We start from the raw sequence: 13,102 nt of genomic DNA, 5'->3' as shown, positions 1-13,102 counted from the left end.
GCCGGACCAAATACATACAGTTGCGGTCGTCTGCGGCACTGGGGACTAGGAATAACTCACACAACGGCCAGCTATGTGGATGACGTTTCAGCCTTTATCACGGCTTTTTTCAAAACAGCTTACATGTAAGCTGTTTTGAAAAAAGCCGTGATAAAGGCTGAAACGACAACCACATAGCTGGCCGTTGTGTGAGTTATTCCTAGTCCCCAGTGCCGCAGACGACCGCAACTGTATATATATATATATATATATATATATATATATATATATATATATATATATATATATCATAGATATGGATGGGGGATCACAGGCGCTCGGTCTGATTCCAAAATCCAAGTAAAAATGTATTTATTCTGGTCACAACTAAATGATCCTAGGCACCAAAAAGAATAAAAGTCTGGTCTCCATACTTTCCCTTTTTGTTTGCATATCTCGGCTAGACGATTGAACTAGCAGGAGGGAGGAAATAGGCTGCTGGGAAGGGCGCACTCGATTACATTATACAAACTACATTGCATATATATATAGATATGTCTAGTGTCCGATTGTGTGTCTCCAAAACATTGCCATCTGTTGGCAGTGAGTGAAACTACATCTCTTTCACACATGCACAAACACAGAGGCAATCACGAGGTAGCAGACTAGCTTTCGAAGCATTTGCTTCGAGCAGGCTTACTAGTTGAGTATGGTTATTCAATACGTTTGAATACACGGCAATAAAAAGGAATAGGGGCATACAGAACAAATAAGCACCAAAAATGAAAAGCCTCCGTAATTTATTTTTAAATTGCCAAAGGGCTTAAATCACAAAAGCATACATAAATGGGATTGGTGATTTCTTACCTAGTTCGTTCGTCATAGCACAAAATACCTCTAACTTCGCACAATTACTTAGGAAATCCACACAAAGTGAAGAAATTGTGTTTTTATTCAAATTTAGAGTCTTTAGTTCAGGCAAGCACAATGGTTGATGGATTTCAGAAATGTTATTTCTATTAAGAAAAAAAAACGTATTTAAAAATGAGCAGAAATTGCAATATCTTTCATCTTGGGACATACATAATTGTGTCAGAGTTCACCAGAGGTGCAGGTTGCCAGTGAACTCATCTTTTCAAAGTGGCAAACATTTACAATGTATGGTTTTGCTTTTCTAATAATTGCTGCTTTAAAAAAAGAAAGAATTCAGGGACTGGCAAACTCAGATGTTATTAAATATGCTCCCTAATCTTTGTTAAGAAGTCAAGTACAGATAATTATTACATATGATTTCTTAAAAGCAAGCAAAATCCCACTCCTATTAATTAGCAATAAAAATAAAATTTAAAATAAATATTTTCTTATGGGGAGTTACTTCCGGCCTCCCAGTTGATGGTGCTGAATCACCTGATCAAACAACTTTATCTGGAGTTGCCTTGTGGAATGATGGTCTTTTCCTGTTAGATATGGTATCCCTTAGGTGCAGATTCAGTGTGCCAACGTGTTTCCCCGCTTCCTATCTAGGGATCAGCGGCTTTCTCAAGGAAATAGGTTGTGAAGAATCATAGGTGGCAACTGTAAGGTAACCTTATCTTTTAAATGTCTGGCCAGACAGAATACCGGGACTTTATCTTATTTAATTAATTATTTATTTTACGACATCACTGGTTAACGAATGAACTACTAATCCATAAACAGAATGTGTACTAATCAACCATTTCATCAAGTTAACAAAAACAAAAATACTCCAATCTGACTGTTAATTACCGGCAACAGAAGCCATCTAAACTCATTATTAATTTCTTTAATCAACTAATCCATGCATGCTTTACGTAGTCACAACCGGTTGTGTATATTTTTTGTATTTTAACAGGATAAATGCCCCCCCCCCCCCTTTAATTTATATGTTGTGTGATGTGTTGTACGTTCTGCTTATTATAAAGAGCAAATAAATTGCCAATACTGTTTTATCCCTCATATTGCGCAGTTCTATTTTTTCCTATACCTTGGTCCGTTTGGGGTGGTGAGCTATCCCCCTCTGAACGGCAGCAAAAGACGGGAAGGGACAGTATTAACAAATAAGTCTGGCTTACTGATTGTAAATTTGAAATTTGTTGATTTGCGGGTGGCGCAGGGCTCTACACTTCTTTTTTGAAGAACCTTTGCAGTCTAGTGGCCTACTATGAAATAGATAACACCTATCCTTGCATATCAATGCCTATTTGAATATAGATTGTAAGCTTGCGAGCAGGACCATCCAACCATTTTGACTGTCTGTAACTATACAGTTTGTTTTATCCTTATTTCTTTAATTTACTTAATGCGCTGTATAAGAAACTGTTAATAATAAATAAAATAAATAAGTAAATGGCAATAAAAAGGTTCAACCTACTGTACTAATTGAATTGCAATTTAACGTAACACGGTATTGTATTCTTCATTACCAGTATTAACACACATTTACACTGAACATAACCTCAGGCGCAGGGAGTTAATTTAGTAACATAAGCAATAGAGGGATGTACAGTAAGGTTAGAGTTAAGAAGACGTAGGATTTCAGATCTGAAAATTGATTTGTCAGAACTGCAGCTTTGGTCAAATCTATCCATTTTAAATTTAGGTCACTGACAATAGACACTGAAATCAGTTGTAATACGACAAATAATCCTAACTCTATTATTAATAATATTAATGATACTACTAATAAACATATCATTTATTTCTGGGGTGGAAGACATGCTGGTATGAACCTTAAAAATATTCCCCGAAAGGGAATAAAATCAAAATTAGAAGGACACGAAGGATCGCAAACGATCCAAAAGAGACTTTTACTGCCCCGATAAATGCTATTTACAGCATCGTAAAAATCACTTGACTCACAAGGAATAAATATGTAGCAACATAAAATAATTCTTGGAGATTGTACCAAACTCAAACTTGGCCTGACTGAGGGAAGTCCGGGTGAAAGATTATGTAACTTGTCAGGGCATAAAGCAACTGGAAGAAAATTGGTATACCGTATATACTCGAGTATAAGCCGAGTTTTTCAGCCCTGTTTTTTGGCTGAAAAAGCCCTACTCGGCTTATACTCGAGTGTGGGTCTGGGCAGGCATTTGCCTGGGGCATCTGGAATGCCTAGGGGCCGGCTGAGGGTCACAGACAGTGGTGGGTTAAGGCAGAAAACAGGCTGTGGTATTGCGTGGTCAGCTCAGACATATGCTGAGCCTCTGCAGCGAGGGAGCGGGTACCTTCAGAGGGACAGGCGGCAGGACGCTGCACATAATAAATATGCTGGTGTTACGCTGGAGCGGGTACATGCAGAGGGACAGGCGGCTGGACGCTGCGCAGAATACATATGCTGGAGTGACGATGCGGCCGACTGCTGGCAGAGCTCACATACTGTACTGTAGCTACGGCAAACTGGATTACAAGCACAGTGTGCAGACTGCAGATACGCGCCGCGCGCTGCGCGGCCAGTCTGCACACTGTGCTTGTAATCCGGTTTGCCGTAGCTACAGTATGTGAGCTCTGCCAGCGGTCGGCCGCATCGTCACTCCAGCATATGTATTCTGCGCAGCGTCCAGCCGCCTGTCCCTCTGCATGTACCCGCTCCAGCGTTACACCAGCATATTTATTATGTGCAGCGTCCTGCCGCCTGTCCCTCTGAAGGTACCCGCTCCAGCGCTCCCTCACGCTGCAGAGGCTCTGAATATGACTGAGCTGACCGCGCAATACAGTAGTACCACACTATCATATTTATTCTGTGCAGCGTCCAGTCTGTACTTACAGTGGATGCGAGGAGGCTGGCTGCCACTGTCAAAGATGGCTGCCGGTCCTTAAGGAGTGCTGCTGAGCATGCCCAGAGAGAGCAGCTCTTCCCATGGGCCTTTGCGGAGTCTGAGATTTGTTGCTCGTGACTCCGTGAAGTGTGCCAGTGCAGCCAGCCACCTTCCTTAACTGAAGTGCAGGGGTATATTTAAAAAAGTAAGTTTATTTTAAATAAAGATGTGTCCAAGAAAATAAAATATAGCAGACTGTCCACAGGGGCAGATTTATAAAGCCTAGTGAACTGAAAAGGTGGCTGGTAATTTTTCACCAGCCAATCAGCTACTAACTGCCAAGTTACAGGCTGGGTTTGAAATATGAGCGTTAGGAGCTGATTGGTCGGTGATAAAGTACCAGCCACATTATCACTACACCAAGCTTAATAAATTTTCAATTGTTTTGGTTGACCCTCTTTTCCACTGAAAGAGCTAGCTTGTTTACTGTGTTTCTGTGAAACAAATATTCAGAAACATTTAACCTACTGATGTGTCAAATAAATATACCAGTAGCTGTGGCATTTCCCACCCTAGGCTTATACTCGAGTCAATAAGTTTTCCCAGTTTTTTGTGGTAAAATTAGGTGCCTCGGCTTATATTCGGGTCGACTTATACTCGAGTATATACGGTAACTACAATATAATGGGAATGATGGATGGACATGGCTATCAGCAAACATGAGCATGGACTTATTTATTTGTTTACAGTTTCTTATATAGCACAGCATATTCCGTTGCGCTTTACAATTGGAAACAACAGTGATTAAAAAAACTGGGTAGAAACAAAATCGACAGACTTATCTGTAAATAAGCAATTTTGCAATAAAATGCCACTAGATGCTCTTTGTAAATGTTAACAATGTAAATGTTGTGTTTCATTTGTGTATTGGTGTATTACAGATAAAATGTGTGCAATATTAATCACTACTGCAATGCACATTTTTATTATTTTATTTGCTAACTGACCACATATCTTACCCTTCAAGAATGAACTCTTCAAGCCTTTGTGCAATCTGTCCAAAACATTCAGGAAAACGTTTCAGTTGATTATATGACAGGTTAAGATGCTTCAATGTCAGGCATACAATGCTTCTGTTCACGTCTAAAGAAGGTCCAATTTCATTTCTTGATAGATCAAGGAATGCAATAGTGTTCATCTCAAGAACAGAAGTAGGGAAGAGTTTGAAGCAGTTACTGCGCAAGTCCAGATACGTCAAAGATTTTAAAATCTATAATTAAAAAAAAAAAGTGGAGGTTGAAGTCCTCTTTATTTTGCCTTATATTATAAAATCTTGCAGAAAACCCATTTATTTGCCAATATATTTAAATATAACAGCATATTATACAGAGATCAAGCAAAACTAAATTACATAAGTAATAAAATAAGACCATAAAATAAATAAATATAGAAAAGACAAATCTGGCACTCCACAAAATATAGGTGTTACTTGCCCGGGTGCCCTCTAGGGTAAATGAATACCAGAGGCATTCATAGGGCACAATGGAAATAATGAAAGCCACAATGGGAATTGTATGCAATTGTTCTTGAAAAGAGTCTAACCACTGAAACGTCAGACAAGAATTCCCATTGCATCCTGTGAGTGCAGCCATTTTATTTTTTCTCTATAATAGTGCAAATCCAAGTTGATGTTTCGGTCTATTGTCAGATATATCACAGACATAAGAAACAGGTTGTTTCCCCACCAAGTACCAAAGTAACTTGGTGGGAAAGGACCTGTGACTATATCTGCAATGTCTTGAAAAAGATTCCCAAAGTCATTCATATTAACTCACTGGTCAATAATTTCCTGGCATAATAAAGCTAAGAATTTTGGGTGCTTAATGTTAAATATTTTTCTCCGAATTTGTTATTCAAACTGTTTTTAGGTCAAAAGTGGCACCTAAAATCAACAGGATCACAGACCTGCTTGAGCACCAATTGGTAATTGCATGCTGGATAGCCCAAAAAAATCATTGGTAAAACATTGGGTGTAATAAAGTCCATTTTCATAATTATCAGGAATTACAGGATATCCCTGGAAGACTCCATCAATTATCTATGAACGGTAGGCTTCTCTGAGGCTCCCAAGTATCTGATGGGGCTGGAAATAACGGCCCTTTTCCCAGGAGCCCATGCAATTAGTCTTTGCATTACTGTATCTGCAAGGTGGCTCCTCTGCATAGGGTTTGAGTCACTCTCCAAGGATGGCATTTGACAGTGACTCGGACCCCATGTAAAGGAGCAGTACTGACCATGAAAAAGCCTAATCATTGGATTTAAAGTTATTTGGCTTTATACACTCAATACTGCTTTGAACCATTAGTTTGGGTAGGTGGATTTGCAAAGTGTATTGTTTTATGGATAATAGAATTTTAACTGGGCAACACCATCAAGCTATTATTGTTAAACAAGTTGTGTGTCCAAAAAAGTTCTAATGCACTAGGTCAAGGATGGGGAACCTTTGGCCCTTCAGCTGTGGTTGAACTACACATCCCAGCATGCCCCGCTACATTTTTGCTATTTGGCCATGCAACAACAGCTGGAGGGCCAAAGGTTCCCCATCCCTGCACTAGGTGCATCCCATTTTCTTTTCTCTTTAATTCTTTTTTTTTTTTTTTTTTAATATAATCTTTATTCCTTTTTCACAATACAATTCATGTCCTTGAGACTAAGTAAAACAACATATTAAAGCATTCATCATAAATGACAAGTACATGAGTACATAATAAATACATACATTCGGTCCCACCCCCCCCCCGCACCGTGCCCTCCCCCCCCCAGCCCGCCTGGTTATCTATCACTATTTTATTAATTCGAGTTGGTTTTTATCTTGCTTTCTGATTTAAGATCTTTAAGAGTAGCCTTCTAGGAAATACCGTGCATATTTGACCAGCTGTCAATAACCTCCATGGTTCTCCATAATGAAAATAGTGAGTTTTTTTTTTTTTTTTGGTGTAAAATCTTTCCGTTATTACGTTGTTATATTACTAATGTGCGTGTAAATTAAAAGTGCTGTGGTGACATTATGAGAGGGGTGAGGAATACTGTGCTTATGTCTCGTTTCTTTTATGAGTTATCTATTAGTTACTACGCGCTTATTTTGTCCGTGCCCGTGCACTTGTTTTTTAATCTACTATAGTGTAAAATTTCTTTTTTATTATATATATTTTTTTTTTTTTCTTCCTTAATCTTTTCCTCCCTTTTTCATTCTTTTTCCCCCTCCCTTCCTCCCCTCCCTCCTCCCCCCTATCCCTTATAAATGAAGAGTGTAGGTTTAAGTGAATTTTCGGTACTTGTTTCCTAGAACGGCCACAATCGTGAGTGATCGTGGCTCTTAATTAAGGGACACGATCCTCACGATGTGGCCGATTTTTGACACTTTTTTCACTTTGATTGACAGAAATCGGGTCAATCGGTCGGTCGCGACCAATTAAAATCGGCCGCGATGCGACCGACCGATTGACCCGATTTTTCCATAGACTTCAATGTTAAAAAATCTTTTAACATTGAAATCGGGAGGATCTTGTCGGTCTTGTGCCATTATAATGGCACAAGATGAGATGGACTTGATTAAGTCCATCTCACATAGGGAAAAATGTTAAAAAAGGTGAAATGGGCCAATATGACCCATTTCACATTTTTTATGTGCCCGCCATGACCCCACGATAGACGTCAACCCGAAGCGTGGCGAGCGAAGCGAGCCCGCGAGGGGCGGCGGTGCGCGTCCTCCGACCTTTTCATTCCCCTACTATCCACTAGGGCGTGGAGTGAGAATAGAATAGTGTGGCGAGCGCAGCGAGCCACCGAGCCCGAAGCGTGGCGAGCGCAGCGAGCCCCGCGAGGGGACGCGTATACCTGTGAAGTTAGACGCGTCCCCTCGCGGGGCTCGCTGCGCTCGCCACGCTTCGGGCTCGGTGGCTCGCTGCGCTCGCCACACTATTCTATTCTCACTCCACGCCCTAGTGGATAGTAGGGGAATGAAAAGGTCGGAGGACGCGCACCGCCGCCCCTCGCGGGCTCGCTGCGCTCGCCACGCTTCGGGTTGACGTCTATCGTGGGGTCTAGCACACTTAGTAACATTTGTGGGGGCAATTGAAAATAATCAGGTGAAAAAAAAAAAAAATCGGGTGAAAAATCGGTCGATCGGATCGGTCGCATCGTATGCGACCAAATCGCATGCGATGCGATCGATCCGATTTTTTATCTTACGACCACAACGATCTAAATCGTTGTGGCCGTTCTAGGAAACAAGTACCGAATTTTCATAAAAAAAAAAAAAAAAGGATTTTCCGTGCTTATAATACCTTGCATGTGCTTTGTAAGGATAACAATGAAGGAATATTAAAGCTCACTAATTCTGATCCCCGTGGAGGTTTACGGCACTTCACGCAGAGGCAAATTCTCCTGTGTGACTAATCCATGAGGAATGTGAGGCAACAGGTAAATATGCTTCCATCCGTTACGTCAATCTCCTCCCTAGTTGTTCACCAAAGTTTAGTGATAGGGGGTTATGGATTAATTCCATACTTGTCTATCCATCGGTGCCAGACTTTTTGGTGTTTATACAGAGCATTCCTACTGATATAGAGTTGTTTTTCCTGCTTCACAGTATAATTCACCAGCTGTTTCCAGCATGTTGGATTGGGACCATTTTTCGCCATCCAACTTCTGGCTATTATAACCTTTGCCAATGAACATAGGTTTTTAATATATTGTCGGTCGCCGGGTTCTACTTGTCTGTCTTCTATGATGTTAAGAAGACAACTTCTGGCGGTCAAAACTTCTCTAGGAATGCCAGTGTCTATCAGTGTTTGCATTATTTCCCCCCAAAAGTCAGTCACTGACTGGCATTGCCACAGGAGATGGAAGAAAGTGCCTTGGTGGATGTTGCATTTGGGGCATAATGCAGTTGCTCGACCCTTAAATTTAACCATGCGGATAGTTGATAGATACGCTCTATGTGTAATGAAGAATTGTACCTGTTGTACCCTTAGGGCGTTAGTGGAGGTCTTGATTGAGATCAGCGCATTGCGCCATTCATCATCATCTATGGGCCCTAGATCCTGTACCCACTTCGTCTTCAATAACTCCATCACTTCTAACCCCTTATCCCGGTTTAGTCTTTTATAAAGTCGACTTGTCAGGTTTCTTTTGCCGCCAGTCTTTATTAACATTTTCAGTGGGGATTCCCGTATTACAGGGTGCCCCCCTGAAAATTGGGTATCTAAGGCGGCCTTCAGCTGTAAGTATCGAAAAAAATAGGTTTTAGGTAGGCCGAATTCGGCCTTAAGTTCTGCAAATGTTTTAATGAGACCCTGAAAATATATCTGCCCTATGGTTGAGATGGAGTATCTATTCCACACTTCCCTGACCTGTATTGCCTTCAATTCCTTAAAAGTCAATGGATCATCTAATGGATGCTGTGGATCCATACCGGGTATATCTACCAATTTATCAGCCTCCTGCCAGACTTTAGTAATCTGCCGCACTAGTGCTGGATCTTTGGGATAGATAGTTGTTTGCAGAATTCTGCTTGTTGGGTGGCAGTGAGGTGTGGCCAAGGCTACGGCTGCAGAGGCAACATCATTGTCCTCATCATCTAAAAACCAGGGGCGCACTTGCGCTAGTTGGGAAGCTAAATAGTAAAGACGAAAGTCCGGAAGCCCCAGGCCCCCTGCACGCTTATCCATCGTTAATTTATTTAATTGCACTTTTGGCCGATTGTTGTGCCAAATGAATGAGATGAGCTTACTATTTAATTTCCTGAATATTGTTTTAGGAAGAAAGATAGGGGAGTGTTGAATTATATATAATAACTGAGGAAGCACCGTCATTTTAATTAAGTTAGTCCGCCCGGTGACTGACAGGGGTAACCTACTCCAGGTTTTGAATTTGTTATCCAACTTCTCTAATATCGGGGCAATATTATGCTGGGTGAATTCCTCAGTATTTCGTGTGATCTGGATCCCGAGATATTTAAATTTTGTTGACCACTCTAACGGTGTCGGTGCGGGAAGTAAATGGGTAGAAGTATTGCCCAGATATAGAATATGCGATTTACTCCAGTTAATTTGAAGGCTGGAGAACCTGCCATAATTGGAGATTAATTCTAAAACAGCAGGGAGTGATGTCCGATAATCAAAAAGATAAATTAGCAGGTCGTCTGCGTATAACGAAATCACGTCAGTTTCACGGGACATGCGCAGTCCTCTTATCGTGCTATGGGTTCTGAACAAGCATGCAAGGGGCTCAATTGCAAGAGAAAACAGCAGGGGGGACAGGGGGCACCCCTGTCTGGTTCCCCTGGCAAGGCTGAAGCCCGGAGAAGTCCACCCATTCAGCGAGACCCTGGCTGTGGGCCCGTTATATAGTAGTTTTATCCACTTAATGTAGTTTGCACCAAATCCATAGGCCTTCAGAGCTGCCCAAAGAAATGGCCACTCCACCACATCAAATGCTTTGGTGGCATCAAGGGACATTATTGCTGGTTGGCTGTCCAATTCAAGTGGTAGTTGCAGATGAGTGTGTAATCTGCGGAGATTGGTCGAGGTGGATTTCCCAGGCATAAAGCCTGACTGATTTGGATGTATTATTTGTAGAATATACTTTTTTAATCTGTTGGCCAGGATTTTTGCCAGGATCTTGGCCTCGTTGGACAGCAATGATATCGGGCGGTATGAGTCCAAATTACTTGGCTCTTTCCCCGGCTTAAGTATAAGGACCAATTTTGCCTCGACCATTGATCTAGGAATCTCTCCCTCCTCAAAGCAATTTGTCAGGGTCGTGTGGAATAGAGGGGCCAAAGTCTCCGTATATTTCTTAAAGACCTCAACGGGAATGCCATCGAGACCGGGGGCTTTATTACTTGGAAGTTCTTTTATAGCCTGCACCACTTCTACAAGGTCTATTGGCATATCCAGTTGTTGACATGCTATTTTGGGGAGACGCGGGAGATTAATTTGGTCTATATAGGACTGGACTTCTTCGGAGGTGTTTTTAAGTTCAGAAGTATATAGCTCTTTAAAATATTTACAAAACATATTCCCTATCTGCGGTGTATCATGTATCAGCTGACCTTGTGCATCTTTAATTGGGCCGATGCATGTGGGGGGGGTTTCAGCCTTTGCCAGGAAGGCAAGAAATCTCCCTGTTTTATCGGCTGTCTGATATGCTTTATGGGCACGGTGGTTCAGGAGTTTCATGTTTTCTTCCTGTAATGTCATTAGCCAGGTTTGTTGGGCCGCCTGCCAGTTGGCTTGTGTTACTGCAGATTTATCTTTTAGATATTTTAATTCCAGGGTCATGCACTTATCTTCCATGTCCTGTAGCTTTATCTTACTGGCCTTTTTTATTTCACTAATTTGTTTCTTAAACGTACCTCGCATGAAGGCTTTAAAGGCGCCCATTCTATGGCTGCATTAGCGGACCCCTGATTAATTGCCCAAAATTCCTGCCAGAGTTGTTTGGTGATTGTTTCCTGGGCTGCATAATTCAACCAGGATGGATTTAATTTCCAGAACCCCTGACCCCTCTCCATCACATCCGAGAATTCCAGTAGTAAAGGAGAATGGTCGGATATCCCGCGGGGTTTATATTCAACCGCCTTTACTGAAGGCAGAAGGGAGCCCGATACCAACACCATATCTATTCTGGAGAAGGTCTGGTATGCCGGGGAAAAGCAGGAAAACTGCAATTCCTTCGGATGCCGTACCCTCCACGCATCAACCCAACCCAGATTTTGTATAAAGTTTTGGAAGGCTGTACCGCCGCGTACTGCAGTTGCGGGGCCGCCCTTCCATCTATCAGTATCGGGGTCTATGATGTTGTTAAAATCTCCTAAACATGTTACCGGGGCCGCGGGGTTACTGGCTGAAAATGCAATAGCTTTGATTAGGATCTCATAGGAGAATGGGGGGGGGATATATACTGCCAAGATTAAGATTGGCGAGGAGTTAATTATGCAGTCCAGGAAAACGTATCTTCCACCCGGATCTATTTCGACACGATTATTTGTAAAATTTACAGTTTTCTTTATTAATATTGATACCCCTCTGGAGGAAGTTGTAAATGGAGCATGAAAGGCCCAACCGACCCATCTTTGCTTCAATGCCATAAGTTTCCCTCCCGCCAAGTGCGTCTCAGTTAGACATACAATATCTGCCCCGTATGACCGAATTTGGTTCATCACCAATGAACGTTTGATCTTGTTATTAAGACCTCTGGTATTCCAGGTCAATAGTTTAACCATTCTTTAGGTTAGTTGTTATATGTCCCAAATAATATCTCCGCATAGTGTAGACCATCAAGTAGATCAATAAGAATATCTCATAGGGCTGCATCTGCAAGTTGATTTTATAGGCACTCTTACTATTACCATAACCCTGTTTTTTACCCACCCTGTATGACCTTTCCCCGTAGGTATACCTGTCCCCCCCCCACCCCCCATACATACAAAAGAAAAGAAAAAAAAATGAAACAAAACGAAAAAACAACATAGAAAAATAAGAAAAAAGTGAAAAACACAGGGCTGCCATTTAGGGGCTAATAAAAAACAAGAGCCACCCCTGAGCAGGGGAGCTCCCCAGCAAAGCTACTCTCTCAAAAGAGAGCAGGCAGAAGATAAAAAAAAAACCATATCTGTACGTCTCCCATTTTCTGAATGGTGACACCGGCGCCAGTTGCGTGGATCCTGGAAATCTTGAGTCTAACCATTGTGCAGCATCTTTCGGACTGGAGAAAAAAAGTGTTTGATTATTGTCCGACACTCGCAACTTGGAGGGGAAGATCATAGAGTAGCTTATATTTTGATCGCGTAATCTTCTCTTAATATCTCCATACTTTGCTCTTTCTCTTTGCACGTCCAAGGCAAGATCGGGGAATACTGAGATCTTATTCCCGTTATATAATAGTGGACCGTTGATGCGTAGTGAGCGCATAATCGTGTCTCTGTCTATGAAATTCAAAAATTTAACTATGAATGTTCGTGGAGGAGCCCCAGGGGGCGGTGGTTTGAAGGGTACTCTGTGGGCACGTTCTGCAGCGAATTGTGGTGAAAAAGAGGTATCGCCCATCGTGTCCCTTAGCAATTTTTCAATGAATTTTGGGGGGTCTGTTCCCTCTGCACGTTCTGGTAGGCCCACAAATCTAAGGTTGTTTCGCCTCATCCTGCCCTCCATCTCTGTTAATCTGGACTTTATCTCAGAGGTTTGCTGGGTGTAGTTGTTCATTTTTTGAAGCCATTGAGCGTTTGCATCTTCTAGAAGCGATATTCGCTGCTCAGCTTCATTCATACGGGCATTGAC

The 13,102-nt window shown here is 41.8% G+C and overlaps 1 protein-coding gene across 1 annotated transcript in view; it reads right to left on the bottom strand.

Moving 5' to 3' along the window:
- LRRK2 (leucine rich repeat kinase 2) overlaps positions 1-13,102 on the bottom strand; it is a 223,109-nt gene that overhangs the window by 134,038 nt on the left and 75,969 nt on the right. The window contains exons 25-26 of the mRNA XM_083182947.1: positions 4,778-5,028; positions 847-995 (exon numbers count right to left, since the gene is read on the bottom strand). Of these exons, the coding sequence (XP_083039073.1) occupies positions 847-995; positions 4,778-5,028 (400 nt within the window). The remainder of the gene's footprint in view (positions 1-846; positions 996-4,777; positions 5,029-13,102) is intronic.

This window comes from Crinia signifera, chromosome 4 (genome assembly GCF_055691185.1).
Source record: "Crinia signifera chromosome 4, ASM5569118v1, whole genome shotgun sequence".
Taxonomy (NCBI): Eukaryota; Metazoa; Chordata; class Amphibia; order Anura; family Myobatrachidae; genus Crinia; species Crinia signifera.
The sequence above is the reverse complement of the archived record's forward strand: the minus strand, read 5'-3'. Positions and strand labels throughout refer to the sequence as shown.